The sequence below is a fragment of the Neoarius graeffei genome, chromosome 24 (genome assembly GCF_027579695.1).
Source record: "Neoarius graeffei isolate fNeoGra1 chromosome 24, fNeoGra1.pri, whole genome shotgun sequence".
Taxonomy (NCBI): Eukaryota; Metazoa; Chordata; class Actinopteri; order Siluriformes; family Ariidae; genus Neoarius; species Neoarius graeffei.
This window is the reverse complement of record NC_083592.1, coordinates 2,031,006-2,048,873: the sequence shown is the minus strand read 5'-3', so window position 1 is coordinate 2,048,873 and position 17,868 is coordinate 2,031,006. Positions and strand designations below refer to the sequence as shown.

Below are 17,868 nucleotides of genomic sequence, written 5' to 3'. Positions count from 1 at the left end.
GATGGGATAAGCTTCTTATGCTGGAATGCAGTGTTTTCCTTTCTCCAAACATAACTCTTCTCATTTAAACCAAGGAGTTCTATTTTGGTCTCATCTGTCCACAAAACATTTTTCCAATAGCCTTCTGGCTTGTCCACGTGATCTTTAGCAAACTGCAGACAAGCAGCAATGTTCTTTTTGAAGAGCAGTGGCTTTCTCCTTGCAACCCTGCCATGCACACCATTGTTGTTCAGTGTTCTCCTGATGGTGGACTCATGAACATTAGCCAATGTGAGAGAGGCCTTCAGTTGCTTAGAAGTTACCCTGGGGTCCTTTGTGACCTGGCCGACTATTACACGCCTTGCTCTTGGAGTGATCTTTGTTGGTTGACCACTCCTGGGGAGGGTAACAATGGTCTTGAATTTCCTCCATTTGTACACAATTTGTCTGACTGTGGATTGGTGGAGTCCAAACTCTTTAGAGATGGTTTTGTAACCTTTTCCAGCCTGATGAGCATCAACAACGCTTTTTCTGAGGTCCTCAGAAATCTCCTTTATTCATGCCATGATGCACTTCCACAAACGTGTTGTGAAGATCAGACTTTGATAGATCCCTGTTCTTTAAATAAAACCGGGTGCCCACTCACACCTGATTGTCATCCCATTGACTGAAAACACCTGACTCTCATTTCACCTTCAAATTAACTGCTAATCCTAAAGGTTCACATACTTTTGCCACTCACAGATATGTAATATTGGATCATTTTCCTCAATAAATAAATGACCAAGTATTATAATTTTGTCTCATTTGTTTAACTGGGTTCTCTTTATCTACTTTTAGGACTTGTGTGAAAATCTGATGATGTTTTAGGTCACATTTATGCAGAAATATAGAAAATTCTAAAGGGTTCACAAACTTTCAAGCACCACTGTGTGTATATATGAATGATTATCGTTATTTCAAAACCTCATTCAAGCACCGTGAATGTAAATGAAAATAAATTGGTCCACTGCACGAGTGTGATCCACTCACCATCTATCTGAGTGAGAGAGAGCGGCGTGAACTGCTCCATCATGTCCACCTCTGGCCTGTGTGTGTTCACAGCTGTGTGTCTCTCTACGGTCAGTGCCTGTGTGAGAATGGGGTCAGGGGTCATGAGTGGCAGTAGTGAAGAGACGCGGGTTCCGTCCATGTCATCACACTCCGGCTCAGCCTGCAGAGAGGACAGCAGCTCAGGGAGGGACTGACGTCTCACTGGAGCTGCAGGTATGCGTGGCTCTGTAATGACACGCCCAATAACTGCCTTTAGTGATGATTAATTATGTAAATTCATACTGATTTACATAAGAACTACAAAGCTGCTGTAAAGTGCAGTGTGTGTGTTACCTGCCAGCAGAAGCCTCGCTATACACTGAAGATGTTTCTCTGCCACCCACATGTCTTTCTCCAGGACCCCTCGCTCTCTGTCTGACAGCAAGAGCCTGCAGAATCGTACATACATCACATCATAAGATATAAGAAGCTTTACACAAAAACACAAGGTTTTAAAAAGTCCACAAGTACAAAGACGACAGTGGTGCATTACACTTTGTCTCCAGGTGACAGTGTCTCAGCTGAGAGCTGATTGGTGGACAGAAGCAGCTTCCTGTCAGGAGGAGCAGCAGGAGGAGGAGGAGGAGACAGAATGAGGTTTAACTCCAGTTCCACACAGGACCTGAAAGGAACTGATCAGGATATAAAAAAAGACATTAAATATAAAAATGTTACCAGTGAGGTGATGAATGTATTATGTATTAGGATTTCAGAAAGCTAACATACATGGAGAGATTGTCCTTTCAGAGGCGGAGTCAGTGATGTCAGTCACAGGAGCACTGAAAGTCTCCCACTCTGATGAAGTTACCACGCCTGCAGGAACAGATATCCATAAATCATCTACACAGAAATATAAAGTTTAATTATCCTGATTTAAATCAACTGCACTTTCACTCACACACACAACTAGGCATGTACCTCTAATCAATGATATTATACTGCAATATAACACACTGAACTATTACTGTATCATAAGGTACTTTCAGACTGGAGGAACTTTGCATAGTTCTTAGAACTGTTGGAGGAAGTTGCCCCTTTTGTGTGCACGCGCGCTGCAGGAACGGAGAATGATTATACTTCTTAGAACACCATTTTGAGGGACTTTTTTAGCTCCTACTTCTTCAGAGTAGGTATTCTCCTAACACAAGAGGAACCATGAGTGATGCAAGTGTAAATTGGTCGAATACTTGAACCAGTGTAGCACCAGCAACCGCCATTTTTAAAAATCTGTGTAACACGTTAGCCGTGTAAACAACAGCTCTTATCGTTAGCATTAAAAAATGAAGAAAAAACAAACAAACCCATGAACACAGCATCCTCCATCTTGTTATTGTTGCGCAAAAGTGTAGTTGCAATAGCAAACTGTCGACCAGTTTACGTCACATCAGCGTTCACGTACAGTGGTGTCGTGGTCAGCACTGTCGCCTCACAGCAAGAAGGTTCTGGGTTCGAGCCCAGTGGCCAATGGGGGCGTTTCTGTGTGGAGTTTGCATGTTCTCCCCGTGTCTGTGTGGGTTTCCTCCGGGTGCTCCGGTTTCTCCCACAGTCCAAAGATGTGCAGTAGATTAACATGGGGCAGCCTTGGGCTGAAGTGCCCTTGAGCAAGGTACCGAACCCCCAACTGCTCCCCGGGCGCTGTAGCATAGCTGCCCACTGCTCTGGGTATGTGTGTGTATGTGCTCGTTGCTCACTTGTGTGTGCATGTGTGTGTTCACTGCTTCAGATGGGTTAAATGCAGAGGAGGAATTTCACTGTGCTTAAGTCTGTGTTTGAGTGTATGTGACAAATAAAGGCTTCTTCATCATTGAGGGTATTCCCTCTCAACGAGTCCCGAAAGCACCTACTGACACTGTTAATAAGATGAATGAGACCTGCATAATTCAGAGCCAGCATAAGGGTTCTTGTTTTAGATAAATTTAGATAGTGATGTGTTTGGAGTCTGTAGTTCTGCACGTGATCACAGTTCATGACAATTCCTGAGCAGAGGCAGATGCTGAATGAGCTCACCTCTCCTAAGAGTGTCTAATGCAGAACTGTGTTCTCCATCTGGTTCTGGAGTCACATTCAGAGCTTCTCGCAGTTTGAGGACATGACACGAGATGAGCTTTCGGTTCTGCAGCACATCGGTTTCAATGAAATCTGGCAGCATGAGATCCTGAATAATAAACAAAAACAGACAATAAAAACATACCTGTGACAAAGTTATTTATTGCAGTGTGACCCGATGTAGTCCTCAGCCAAAAAGCTTTTCGCTATAATGCATATTCTATAATGAAAAAAGAATCAATCACAAAGTTTATTTGACTTAGTATTTGATTATTAATAATAACAACAACCACCACCACCACTGACCAGCCACCACCACCGTGGTGTAATCAATATCATATAGACCTCATTATCAGCCAAACAAAATACTCACATGTGAAGAGGCAAATACCTGCTCATTTAATGTCAAAAAGTCATCCAGTAAAAAATTTCTCCAACTCTTACACTTCAGAGGTGCATGCAGATCTCATTTACCTCTGCATCCAGAATGTCCTCTTTCCCAAACTCCTCAATATCCCACTGAGGAGCTGAACAGTTAGCCACTGCATCATAGGGCACAGCAGAATACAGCGAGAACTCCCTGCAAACATATTAAACACAACAAGCTCAACCATGAGCTACTGCTCACTTACGTATCCCCCCGCTCTCGCTTGTATCAGAACGCAAGCAGTCAAAGGAATAGGACATTTATTATGAATGTTGACTTCAACAAATAATGAACCCAGAAACGAGTAAGTAAAGAGCAGTGTCTCTCCCCGGGGATTTCAAATAGCATCCTGGTAAACTGTCATTTTGAAATAGCATCAAAATCCACCCTATATGTTTTGTAAAAACATTCAGTTGGTAAACAGGAAGTCGATGTGCGACAGACCTGAAAACGGTGTACATGGTATAGAACCCCAAGCTGAAGCTCAGTACCAAGTAGCTATGATTTGTGGTTTCTGAGAAAAAGGGTGTTTTGGACGGACAAACAGCGGTAAAAAAACACTATACCCCCCTCCTTCAGAGTGGGGATATAAAAAATATACAGTGATAAGGAAATCCAAATGGTTCTGAACACTGCTTTGTGTTACACTGCATTCTGATTGGTCCATAAACAGTTCCTGGGTGCTACAGGCTGAGTTTGCAAATCTGCAATTTAGTAATAATTTATAATCAACAATGTTCATTTGTAGAGGAATGAAGCAATTGCTATAAAATCTAAATAGGTAAGGAAACACTAGGTAAGGGCTTCATGTGTGAGGGATAAGTGTTCTGTACCCGATCGTGATGTGCTCAGGAAGCAGTGATCCGGTTTGATGGGGATCCAGTAGATCTGACACAGGATAAGGTTTTAACCTTTTCAGTAGTGTGGTGAGAGAAGGGAGATAACTCTTCAGCTCATTATCACTGATTAACACCTCCTCAGGAAGGAACAGATCTGAGAAAGACCAACAGATAATGCTCAACACCGCTGCATGAGACGACATACAGGACACAAGACTGGAAACTCCATCTTCATATGGCAATAATAACCTTTTATCACGATTTCAACATGAAGCTAACCAAACATTTGAGGCTGTGACTGTGTAAATGTTTCAGTGCTGACCTTGCTCAGTGAAGTAAACCGAGTGTACATCAACCTCAGTAAAGGTCTCTGTCCATTCGTCCTGCTCGGCTGCTCTCTCTCCTCTGTTCAGCAGACATAGAGCCTCCTGTGACTCCACACACCTCGGAGACACAGGGTTAGAGCTCGGCACCACGTCCTCTCCCAACTCACCCGTGCACACCGTAAACCTGCACACACACAGTTACACCGATACCGAATATTCCAACACACTTCAAGGTGAAAGCAGAGCGTACCTTTCCACACACTCCACTGGACAAAGCTTCGCCTTCAGGTAGTCTAACGCAGAGCCTGTGCATTCCACTTCATACGGGGTGCCCAAACTTCCTGTCAGAAACAGGTAGGAACGAGAGAACTGTGTCGTAGGACACCTTAATCATGATTAAGTTCCCGTAACATTCATTGTGAATAGCTTAGCTGAGGGTTAGCATGCAACTCATGGTTTGGCTCAGAAACCTCAGTGACGAGGCTTAAAAATAGCACTTATCATAACAAAGTATGGTGAGGTGGTTAGCTAGAGAAGTGCGTTCACGGGCACAAGGGAATATATACTGTAAATCCCCATGGAAATGGAAACTGTCACATAAAATGTAGTGACAAAAAGTCATCATGTCACTGACCAACAGTGGGCAAAGAGAAGAAACCTTTGTCATATACATACTTCAAGCACAGTGAGACTCATCCTCTGTATTTAACCCATCTGAAGCAGTGAACACACACACACACACCCAGAGCAGCGGGCAGCCGCACTACAGCACCCGGGGAGCAGTCAGGGGTTCGGTACCTTGCTTAAGGGCACGTCAGCCCAAGGCTGCCCCACGTCAACCTAACTGCATGTCTTTGGACTGTGGGGGAAACCGGAGCACCTGGAGGAAACCCACGCAGACACGGGGAGAACATGCAAACTCCACACAGAAAGGCCCTCGCCAGCTGCTGGGCTCGAACCCAGAACCTTCTTGCTTTAAGGCAACAGTGCTGACCACTACACCACCGAGCTGTAGTGATTTCTCTTCACATCACATAGAAAAGGTACAATTCAAGTCTGGATAGCATCTTTATTTTCTCTAGATATGTTTAACAGGGGGGCGGCACAGTGGTGTAGTGGTTAGCGCTGTTGCCTCACAGCAAGAAGGTCCGGGTTCGAGCCCAGCGAGGGCCTTTCTGTGTGGAGCTTGCATGTTCTCCCCGTGTCCGCGTGGGTTTCCTCCGGGTGCTCCGGTTTCCCCCACAGTCCAAAGACATGCAGGTTAGGTTAACTGGTGACTCTAAATTGACCGTAGGTGTGAATGCGAGTGTGAATGGTTGTCTGTGTCTATGTGTCAGCCCTGTGATGACCTGGTCAGCTTCCTGCTGCACTCTGCAGAGTTTTCTGAAAAATTGTGTCATCCGTGTATGATAATTAATCTTCCTAGTAAAAGTCGGTGTGTATGCCAAGATCTCAGCTGAAGTCTAGGAGTGACAGGGCCTTTTCATTTGTTGCCCTTCAGCTTTGGAATGATCTTCCTCTGCACATCAGGTCTTCTCAACACCTCTTAAAGCCTAGGTCACAACCGGACGTACGATTTTTTGGCCATGCGATTTTTGGCGTTTCCCAAATCGCTGCGGTTTTTTTGTTCATGGAGAAAGACACACGTTGGCCGTAAGTTTGTCTTGCAACCTGAAAAAAATGTAAGCGCCCGTAGAGTTTGTTTGATATGACAAAGAACCTCTGCGGCTGGTTTGCGGCCAGTCTACGGCTCGAAAATCAGCACGTCACACGCGCGCCCTCCGTGCGTTTCTTGCACGTAGACCGGCCGTAGGAGCACGTACGGCCAGTTGTGACCGAGGCTTAAGACCCACTTCTTCACCTCCACCTTTTATTGTGTGTAACTGGGTGAGAGGTTGGGGTAATAGACTTTTTAAAAATCTGTGTTTGCACTATTGTTGACATTGTGCTCATTTTATGCCTTTTGTACAGCACTTTGGCTCCACACTTGTTGTTTTAAGTGTGCTTTATAAATAAATTTGACTTGACTATGAAGCAGTGGATGATGTTGTGGGATTCATAATAAGAAGTGTATGTGATAGTTATGAAGTGCACAGCATCACCATGAACGTATACCTCAAATAAAATCTTGTGCTTTCCAAAAGTCAGCTTTTTGCTTTAATTTAAATACTAAATTGCCTAGAGGTAATTAGAACTAATGCGCATTTGTAGAGGATTTTCTAAGTGACTAATAGAGACACTAGAACTATTAACAGGGTGTGGAGTGATTTCCTGACCACGCCACGGCCTCCGGTACGAATCGTCCTGCAGCTTCCCTGAGTGTGGGTACACGCTACTGTCCAGTTGGATGGGAATCGGGAGCGTCAGTGAGCTTATTGTCATCCTCCACCTTTCTGAAGCCTGTTGAGAGATTTATTGAGCTCCAGGTTGTTTATGATACAATTTAAAAAAAAAAAAAAACAACAACATGAAATACTGCCAGAGACCCTTCATTAACCAAGAAAGTGCAAAGGTTCAGGATGACTGAATGTAACAATGATTAATGTGTAAAATGTGTGTATAGTTACATGAGACAGTTAACACAATTACATCATGCAAAAAATAAACAGAGCATATTAGTGTATATATTACTTAAATGGCTCTTTAGTAATTCCAGGGTACCCCCAGGATTTTGAATCTGAAATTTAAGACTTAAGACATTTTTAAGACCACTGTAAATGAAATTTAAGACCAACGTCGCACCTCTCCTGGCATGCATATGAATGAAATATCAGAAAATAAATCAATCAAATCAAGCTTATAAATAACTTTAATGAACAATAAGCTCTACAAATATCAGCTGCAATCTCTCAACATAACACAACATAACAATAATGGTGCAAAGAGTGTACGCAAACATGCACACATCTGGGGGTGCACCCCGTGCGGTTTTATTACAACAATATTGCTACAGCCAGGGATGAGAATGAAAAATATTTAAAAAGTCTGAAAAAACCAGGGCGGGGCCCAGGGGCTAATGATTTTTGGCTATTTTTTTTTTTTACCCCAAAACCATTAATTGCATCAGCAAAAAGTTGCAATTTATTTGGAAATAAATTCCCCTTCTTGGTAGCCTAGTAAACTAGACCCACCCGCCTAGCAGCCAAAAATATTTTTGCCTAGCGAGTGGGTCTAGCCTCGCACCATATAAACAAAAAACACCCCGGGCATCAAATCGTGCCCGCCAATCACAACGCAGGGTTTTTGTTTGGATTCTTTGGGCGGGCTTTTGCAGGAGTGACGACAAAGCTGTGCGACGCTGGAGAAAGCACAACAGGAAAAATGGCTACGGCTAGTGAACAGCGCGCGTTTGACTCCGCTTTGGAATCAGTTTTAGAAGAATTAGACTTGGAGTTTTCGTTGAAACATGAGCAGGAAGAGGCTCCCCCGCTCATTCCTTTTCAAGAAGGATGTTTTCGCTGTTTTGCTGACCGGCTATGGCAAAAGTCTGATCTACCAGCTGGCTCCGCTCGTAGCCAAAAGGATGGGGCTAGTTTGTGCAGTACGAAGAATTAATAAACAGCTTTGAAACATTACTTTTTGATTGTTTCTTATTTTCCCATTATTTTAAATTTAAGGAAAATTATTTCACCAAACACCACTAAAATAAATAATAATAAATAATAATAAATAATAAAAACTCTCAAAAACAGTTTAAGCAAACCCTTGAAAAACACTTGGGGAAAAAAAAAATATGAGTGTATGTGGTACAGACTCCAAACTTGTGGTCATTATCTCCAAACTTCTTAATATCTAGAACCTGTTTATTAATTAATACGCATTTTGAAAAATTATTTATTTCAAGGTCTCCCCCACTGCTTTCTGTCGCTCTGACTACGTCACAGTCACTGTTGCGCTGATCGGTCAGAGCGTTGGCCTATACGCACAGACAGTTTGAAAGACAGTGGTTTGTTCCTCCCACCCCCGTCGGAAATGTCTACGGATCGAGGCCAGACTAAATATTCACATTTAGTCTGGCTTGCCAGGCTACCTTCTTGGTGGACTACCAGGTGAAAATGATTAATATGGTACAAGAGACTTGTTTTTAATCAATTCACATTTGATGATTTCAAAAAATCAATGCACCTTTTAATATAAACGAGCTCTACAGTATTATATTTCTGCATTTTTGCTATTCATGTCTTTGAATACTCTAATCCTTTAAAATGAAGTGCAAACCAGAAAAAAGTTCTATCATATAATTATCTTAAGCTTTCTTCTGATGTTATCATGGTAGCAGGAGGTCTTGCATATTAAGCAGGCAACATTCAACATCACTTATCACTTCCCTTTCAACTGTTGTGTGGACTAACTAGGTTTTATCTGGACAGGATGTTGTGTAATGTAATACAGATACCATACGGTCAATTTGAAAATCGAGATGGTGATTTTGAGTTAAAGAACAGGCATGTACAATTGCCATTACATACTGGAAATTTTTTTAAAATCAAAAACTATAAATTCATTTCGGCCTAAAAAATTTGGGCAGACGCTCCCACGCGACACATGCCAGCAATTCCCCCCGTCCCCCTATTCAATGAGCAATAAGTAGGAGTTATATACACGGGATACCTAAAATTTTATCAAAAATATAGATACGATACTATGATTCTCCCCAACATGCTACATTAGACAAGCTAACCTCATTTATAAAAAGATACACACTTATACATGAAGTATATTCATACATTGTTAATTTACGGAAATCTTCAATAAGTTTGGTCTTGGGCGGCACGGTGGTGTAGTGGTTAGCACTGTCGCCTCACAGCAAGAAGGTCCTGGGTTCGAGCCCCAGGGCCGGCGGGGGCCTTCCTGTGCGGAGTTTGCATGTTCTCCCCGTGTCCGCGTGGGTTTCCTCCGGGTGCTCCGGTTTCCCCCACAGTCCAAAGACATGCAGGTTAGGTTAACTGGTGACTCTAAATTGAGCGTAGGTGTGAATGTGAGTGTGAATGGTTGTCTGTGTCTATGTGTCAGCCCTGTGATGACCTGGCGACTTGTCCAGGGTGTACCCCGCCTTTCGCCCGTAGTCAGCTGGGATAGGCTCCAGCTTGCCTGCGACCCTGTAGAAGGATAAAGCGGCTAGAGATAATGAGATGAGATGAGATGAAGTTTGGTCTTTTCATGCCAGCCTGTTGTAGACCTAAATATGATGCACATGAAATGACACTCCTCACCTCAACATGTCCTTTACAATCATTTAAGCCACCATGGGCAATGCTGAAACCACTGCTGCAAACAGTACATCGCGCGAAACTGTCATTATTGTTGACCCTTATTAGACAGGGAGATTATTAGACAGGGAGATTATTAGACAGGGAGATTATTTTGTGCAATCTGAGGTGAAGTGGGTTTTGTATTTTGGTTTTTTGGGGCGCACGCTCTCTCTGCCATGACGATCCTGCAGGCTGCACTGACTCAACTGAAAACTTCGGTCCTCGAGAAAAGGATAAAAGCCCGCCCACACTGAAAGCTGATTGGCTTATTTTGCCGAGTAACCCAATCAGGATGCTCTTTGTCTGGCATGCGCTACATGAACAAGCGCACAGGCAGTGTTGCCACATTGGGCAGTTTTAAGTGCATTTTGGCGGGTTTTGAACATATTTTGGGCTGGAAAACGTCAGCAGTATCTGGCAACAAAGCACACAGTCTCCCTCGCGTGCGCACACATTCTAAGATGCGTGATGCAGACCTTAACATTGCGCGCGCACGCTCTTGCTCGCTTCTATCAATATGCGGGAGACTCCCGGAAGTTCCGGGAGACTTGGGATGTCTGCGTTATAAGGTGACCACAGATCGTTAATCATACACCCCCGAAAATTTCTCAATGAATTTACATCGATCTCAAAAACGATCATTTTGGTCTGAAAAAGTCGGAAATCCGCCGATCGGCGGAAAATTCTCATCCCTGATCGTGACAGAGCAGCCACTTCTGATTGGGCGGAACACATTACCCATGAGAAATGGAATACTGTTTGTTTGTGGGACTGAAAATAAGAGAGAGGGAAAATAATACTTGATGCACAAAATTTAAGACCTGCAAACGAAATCCAATACTCAATTCTCAAGGCCTTACATTTTTTAATAGTAAATTTAAGACTTTTTCAAGTTTTTAAGACCCCGCGGGTACCTTGAATTCTCACATACTGCACACACTAAAAGCCAAAGGATTTGTGGAGTGTATTGAAAAAATTACACATTATATTATTTACAACCTGTATGTGTTTATTATACATGAATGAAAAGATAAAGCTGTAAAACAGATTTTACCTCATAGTTGTAGTCAATAGCTCTGTATTTCACAACTGAGAACATGGCTCACACTGAACACCCTGTAAAAACAGTGAACTTTAATACTGAGATCCATATATTATATTTACAGAGAAAAACTGACAATCTGAGGTAAATGTAAAAAAAAAGTTCAAATCAACCGAGATGAAGCAGTACAGAGCAGCTGACTGGACATCTGAGTTAGCCTGGTTTATAGAGCTAACTTAACACTGATACCTAAACGGCTTTAAATGCCTATTTGTATATTAACACGATAAGAATGTTGTGTCATGAAGTCATAAAATCCAAACAGACCATAACCCGACGACAAAAATGAGAACGCTGCCCTGACCGCATTAGCTCCCAGGCTAACCTCACCGCACTCTCTCACGCCTCAGCACGCTCAGCACGACCGCGTTAGCTCCCAGGCTAACCTCACCGCACTCCCTCACGCCTCAGCACGACCGCGTTAGCTCCCAGGCTAACCTCACCGCACTCTCACGCCTCAGCACGACCGCGTTAGCTCCCAGGCTAACCTCACCGCACTCTCTCACCCCTCAGCACGACCGCGTTAGCTCCCAGGCTAACCTCACCGCACTCTCTCACCCCTCAGCACGACCGCGTTAGCTCCCAGGCTAACCTCACCGCACTCTCTCACGCCTCAGCACGCTCAGCACGACCGCGTTAGCTCCCAGGCTAACCTCACCGCACTCCCTCACGCCTCAGCACGACCGCGTTAGCTCCCAGGCTAACCTCACCGCACTCTCTCACGCCTCAGCACGACCGCGTTAGCTCCCAGGCTAACCTCACCGCACTCCCTCACGCCTCAGCACGCTCAGCACGACCGCGTTAGCTCCCAGGCTAACCTCACCGCACTCTCTCACCCCTCAGCACGACCGCGTTAGCTCCCAGGCTAACCTCACCGCACTCTCTCACCCCTCAGCACGACCGCGTTAGCTCCCAGGCTAACCTCACCGCACTCTCTCACCCCTCAGCACGACCGCGTTAGCTCCCAGGCTAACCTCACCGCACTCTCTCACGCCTCAGCACGACCGCGTTAGCTCCCAGGCTAACCTCACCGCACTCTCTCACGCCTCAGCACGACCGCGTTAGCTCCCAGGCTAACCTCACCGCACTCTCTCACCCCTCAGCACGACCGCGTTAGCTCCCAGGCTAACCTCACCGCACTCCCTCACGCCTCAGCACGCTCAGCACGACCGCGTTAGCTCCCAGGCTAACCTCACCGCACTCTCTCACCCCTCAGCACGACCGCGTTAGCTCCCAGGCTAACCTCACCGCACTCTCTCACCCCTCAGCACGGACCGCGTTAGCTCCCAGGCTAACCTCACGGCACTCTCTCACCCCTCAGCACGACCGCGTTAGCTCCCCAGGCTAACCTCACCGCACTCTCTCACGCCTCAGCACGACCGCGTTAGCTCCCAGGCTAACCTCACCGCACTCTCTCACGCCTCAGCACGACCGCGTTAGCTCCCAGGCTAACCTCACCGCACTCTCTCACCCCTCAGCACGACCGCGTTAGCTCCCAGGCTAACCTCCACCGCACTCTCTCACCCCTCAGCACGACCGCGTTAGCTCCCAGGCTAACCTCACCGCACTCTCTCACCCCTCAGCACGACCGCGTTAGCTCCCAGGCTAACCTCACCGCACTCTCTCACGCCTCAGCACGACCGCGTTAGCTCCCAGGCTAAACCTCACCGCACTCCCTCACGCCTCAGCACGACCGCGTTAGCTCCCAGGCTAACCTCACCGCACTCTCTCACCCCTCAGCACGACCGCGTTAGCTCCCAGGCTAACCTCACCGCACTCTCTCACCCCTCAGCACGACCGCGTTAGCTCCCAGGCTAACCTCACCGCACTCTCTCACGCCTCAGCACGACCGCGTTAGCTCCCAGGCTAACCTCACCGCACTCTCTCACGCCTCAGCACGACCGCGTTAGCTCCCAGGCTAACCTCACCGCACTCTCTCACGCCTCAGCACGACCGCGTTAGCCTCCCAGGCTAACCTCACCGCACTCTCTCACCCCTCAGCACGACCGCGTTAGCTCCCAGGCTAACCTCACCGCACTCCCTCACGCCTCAGCACGCTCAGCACGACCGCGTTAGCTCCCAGGCTAACCTCACCGCACTCTCTCACCCCTCAGCACGACCGCGTTAGCTCCCAGGCTAACCTCACCGCACTCTCTCACCCCTCAGCACGACCGCGTTAGCTCCCAGGCTAACCTCACCGCACTCTCTCACGCCTCAGCACGACCGCGTTAGCTCCCAGGCTAACCCTCACCGCACTTTCTCACCCCTCAGCACGACCGCGTTAGCTCCCAGGCTAACCTCACCGCACTCTCTCACCCCTCAGCACGACCGCGTTAGCTCCCAGGCTAACCTCACCGCACTCCCTCACGCCTCAGCACGCTCAGCACGACCGCGTTAGCTCCAGGCTAACCTCACCGCACTCTCTCACCCCTCAGCACGACCGCGTTAGCTCCCAGGCTAACCTCACCGCACTCTCTCACCCCTCAGCACGACCGCGTTAGCTCCCAGGCTAACCTCACCGCACTCTCTCACGTCTCAGCACGACCGCGTTAGCTCCCAGGCTAACCTCACCGCACTTTCTCACCCCTCAGCACGACCGCGTTAGCTCCCAGGCTAACCTCACCGCACTCTCTCACGCCTCAGCACGACCGCGTTAGCTCCAGGCTAACCTCACCGCACTCCCTCACCCCTCAGCACGACCGCGTTAGCTCCCAGGCTAACCTCACCGCACTCCCTCACGCCTCAGCACGACCGCGTTAGCTCCCAGGCTAACCTCACCGCACTCTCTCACGCCTCAGCACGACCCGCGTTAGCTCCCAGGCTAACCTCACCGCACTCTCTCACGCCTCAGCACGACCGCGTTAGCTCCCAGGCTAACCTCACCGCACTCTCTCACCCCTCAGCACGACCGCGTTAGCTCCCAGGCTAACCTCACCGCAACTCCCTCACGCCCTCAGCATGACCGCGTTAGCTCCCAGGCTAACCTCACCGCACTCTCTCACGCCTCAGCATGACCGCGTTAGCTCCCAGGCTAACCTCACCGCACTCTCTCACCCCTCAGCACGACCGCGTTAGCTCCCAGGCTAACCTCACCGCACTCTCTCACGCCTCAGCACGACCACGTTAGCTCCCAGGCTAACCTCACCGCACTCTCTCACCCCTCAGCACGACCGCGTTAGCTCCCAGGCTAACCTCACCGCACTCCCTCACGCCTCAGCACGCTCAGCACGACCGCGTTAGCTCCCAGGCTAACCTCACCGCACTCTCTCACCCCTCAGCACGACCGCGTTAGCTCCCAGGCTAACCTCACCGCACTCTCTCACCCCTCAGCACGACCGCGTTAGCTCCCAGGCTAACCTCACCGCACTCTCTCACGCCTCAGCACGACCGCGTTAGCTCCCAGGCTAACCTCACCGCACTCTCTCACGCCTCAGCACGACCGCGTTAGCTCCAGGCTAACCTCACCGCACTCTCTCACGCCTCAGCACGACCGCGTTAGCTCCCAGGCTAACCTCACCCGCACTCTCTCACCCCTCAGCACGACCGCGTTAGCTCCCAGGCTAACCTCACCGCACTCCCTCACGCCTCAGCACGCTCAGCACGACCGCGTTAGCTCCCAGGCTAACCTCACCGCACTCTCTCACCCCTCAGCACGACCGCGTTAGCTCCCAGGCTAACCTCACCGCACTCTCTCACCCCTCAGCACGACCGCGTTAGCTCCCAGGCTAACCTCACCGCACTCTCTCACCCCTCAGCACGACCGCGTTAGCTCCCAGGCTAACCTCACCGCACTCTCTCACCCCTCAGCACGACCGCGTTAGCTCCCAGGCTAACCTCACCGCACTCTCTCACCCCTCAGCACGACCGCGTTAGCTCCCAGGCTAACCTCACCGCACTCTCTCACCCCTCAGCACGACCGCGTTAGCTCCCAGGCTAACCTCACCGCACTCTCACAGGCTCCTCAGCACGACCGGTACCAGCACCTCACGCCTCTCACGCTCAGCACGACCGCGTTAGCTCCCAGGCTAACCTCACCGCACTCTCTCACGCCCTCAGCACGACCGCGTTAGCTCCCAGGCTAACCTCACCGCACTCTCTCACGCCCTCAGCACGACCGCGTTAGCTCCCAGGCTAACCTCACCGCACTCCTCTCACGCCTCAGCACGACCGCGTTAGCTCCCAGGCTAACCTCACCGCACTCTCTCACGCCTCAGCACGACCGCGTTAGCTCCCAGGCTAACCTCACCGCACTCTCTCACGCCTCAGCACGACCGCGTTAGCTCCCAGGCTAACCTCACCGCACTCTCTCACCGCCTCAGCACGACCGCGTTAGCTCCCAGGCTAACCTCACCGCACTCTCTCACGCCTCCAGCATGACCGCGTTAGCTCCCAGGCTAACCTCACCCGCACTCTCTCAGCCTCAGCACGACCGCGTTAGCTCCCAGGCTAACCTCACCGCACTCTCTCAACCCCTCAGCACGACCGCGGTAGCTCCCAGGCTAACCTCACCGCACTCTCTCACGCCTCAGCACGACCGCGTTAGCTCCCAGGCTAACCTCACCGCACTCTCTCACCCCTCAGCACGACCGCGTTAGCTCCCAGGCTAACCTCACCGCACTCCCTCACGCCGTCAGCAACCGCTCAGCACGACCGCGTTAGCTCCCAGGCTAACCTCACCGCACTCTCTCACCCCTCAGCACGACCGCGTTAGCTCCCAGGCTAACCTCACCGCACTCTCTCACCCCTCAGCACGACCGCGTTAGCTCCCAGGCTAACCTCACCGCACTCTCTCACCCCTCAGCACGACCGCGTTAGCTCCCAGGCTAACCTCACCGCACTCTCTCACCCCTCAGCACGACCGCGTTAGCTCCCAGGCTAACCTCACCGCACTCTCTCACGCCTCAGCACGACCGCGTTAGCTCCCAGGCTAACCTCACCGCACTCTCTCACGCCCTCAGCACGACCGCGTTAGCTCCCAGGCTAACCTCACCGCACTCTCTCACGCCTCAGCACGACCGCGTTAGCTCCCAGGCTAACCTCACCACACTCTCTCACCCCTCAGCACGACCGCGTTAGCTCCCAGGCTAACCTCACCGCACTCCCTCACGCCTCAGCACGCTCAGCACGACCGCGTTAGCTCCCAGGCTAACCTCACCGCACTCTCTCACCCCTCAGCACGACCGCGTTAGCTCCCAGGCTAACCTCACCGCACTCTCTCACCCCTCAGCACGACCGCGTTAGCTCCCAGGCTAACCTCACCGCACTCTCTCACCCCTCAGCACGACCGCGTTAGCTCCCAGGCTAACCTCACCGCACTCTCTCACGCCCTCAGCACGACCGCGTTAGCTCCCAGGCTAACCTCACCGCACTCTCTCACGCCTCAGCACGACCAGCGTTAGCTCCCAGGCTAACCTCACCGCACTCTCTCACCCCTCAGCACGACCGCGTTAGCTCCCAGGCTAACCTCACCGCACTCCCTCACAGGCCTCACCTCAGCAACTCGTTCAGCAGACCGCGTTAGCTCCCAGGCTAACCTCACCGCACTCTCTCACCCCTCAGCACGACCGCGTTAGCTCCCAGGCTAACCTCACCGCACTCTCTCACCCCTCAGCACGACCGCGTTAGCTCCCAGGCTAACCTCAACCGCACTCTCTCACGCCTCAGCACGACCGCGTTAGCTCCCAGGCTAACCTCACCGCACTCTCTCACCGCCTCAGCACGACCGCGTTAGCTCCCAGGCTAACCTCACCGCACTCTCTCACGCCTCAGCACGACCGCGTTAGCTCCCAGGCTAACCTCACCGCACTCCTCAGCCCGCACGCGTCTCCCAAGGCTACCAACCTCACCCCTCAGCACGACCGCGTTAGCTCCCAGGCTAACCTCACCGCACTCTCCTCACGCCTCAGCACGCTCAGCACGACCGCGTTAGCTCCCAGGCTAACCTCACCGGCACTCTCTCACCCTCTCGAGCACGACCGCGTTAGCTCCCAGGCTAACCTCACCGCACTCTCTCACCCCTCAGCACGACCGCGTTAGCTCCCAGGCTAACCTCACCCCGCACTCTCTCACCCCTCAGCACGACCGCGTTAGCTCCCAGGCTAACCTCACCGCACTCTCTCACACCCTCAGCACGACCGCGTTAGCTCCCAGGCTAACCTCACCCGCACTCTCTCACCCCTCAGCACGACCGCGTTAGCTCCCAGGCTAACCTCACCCGCACTCTCTCACCCCTCAGCACGACCGCGTTAGCTCCCAGGCTAACCTCACCGCACTCCCTCACGCCTCAGCACGCACCCGCGTAGCTCCCAGGCTAACCTCACCGCACTCTCTCACCCCTCAGCACGACCGCGTTAGCTCCAGGCTAACCTCACCGCACTCTCTCACCCCTCAGCACGACCGCGTAGCTCCCAGGCTAACCCTCACCGCACTCTCTCACGCCTCAGCACGACCGCGTTAGCTCCCAGGCTAACCTCACCGCACTCTCTCACGGCCCTCAGCACGGACCGCGTTAGCTCCCAGGCTAACCTCACCGCACTCTCTCACGCCTCAGCACGACCCGCGTTAGCTCCCAGGCTAACCTCACCGCACTCTCTCACGCCCTCAGCACGACCGCGTTAGCTCCCAGGCTAACCCTCACCGCACTCACTCACCGCCCTTCAGACATGACCGCGTTAGCTCCCAGGCTAACCTCACCGCACTCTCTCACGCCTCAGCATGACCGCGTTAGCTCCCAGGCTAACCCTCACCGCACTCTCTCACCCCTCAGCACGACCGCGTTAGCTCCCAGGCTAACCCTCACCGCACT

General features: G+C 50.4%; 1 protein-coding gene across 9 annotated transcripts in view; it reads right to left on the bottom strand.

Annotated features, from left to right (window-relative positions):
* Positions 1–17,868, bottom strand: part of LOC132872714 (protein shortage in chiasmata 1 ortholog) — a 79,770-nt gene that overhangs the window by 14,035 nt on the left and 47,867 nt on the right. For 8 of the 9 annotated variants that reach the window (XM_060907726.1, XM_060907725.1, XM_060907722.1 and 5 more), the window contains exons 2-12: positions 11,016–11,077; positions 6,986–7,109; positions 4,960–5,050; positions 4,706–4,893; positions 4,378–4,537; positions 3,592–3,697; positions 3,079–3,226; positions 1,798–1,911; positions 1,565–1,703; positions 1,366–1,460; positions 1,012–1,257 (exon numbers count right to left, since the gene is read on the bottom strand). In XM_060907726.1, the coding sequence (XP_060763709.1) occupies positions 1,012–1,257; positions 1,366–1,460; positions 1,565–1,703; positions 1,798–1,911; positions 3,079–3,226; positions 3,592–3,697; positions 4,378–4,537; positions 4,706–4,893; positions 4,960–5,050; positions 6,986–7,109; positions 11,016–11,060 (1,456 nt within the window). In that variant the 5' untranslated portion in view covers positions 11,061–11,077. The remainder of the gene's footprint in view (positions 1–1,011; positions 1,258–1,365; positions 1,461–1,564; positions 1,704–1,797; positions 1,912–3,078; positions 3,227–3,591; positions 3,698–4,377; positions 4,538–4,705; positions 4,894–4,959; positions 5,051–6,985; positions 7,110–11,015; positions 11,078–17,868) is intronic. The other variant, XM_060907720.1, reaches the window with a different exon arrangement.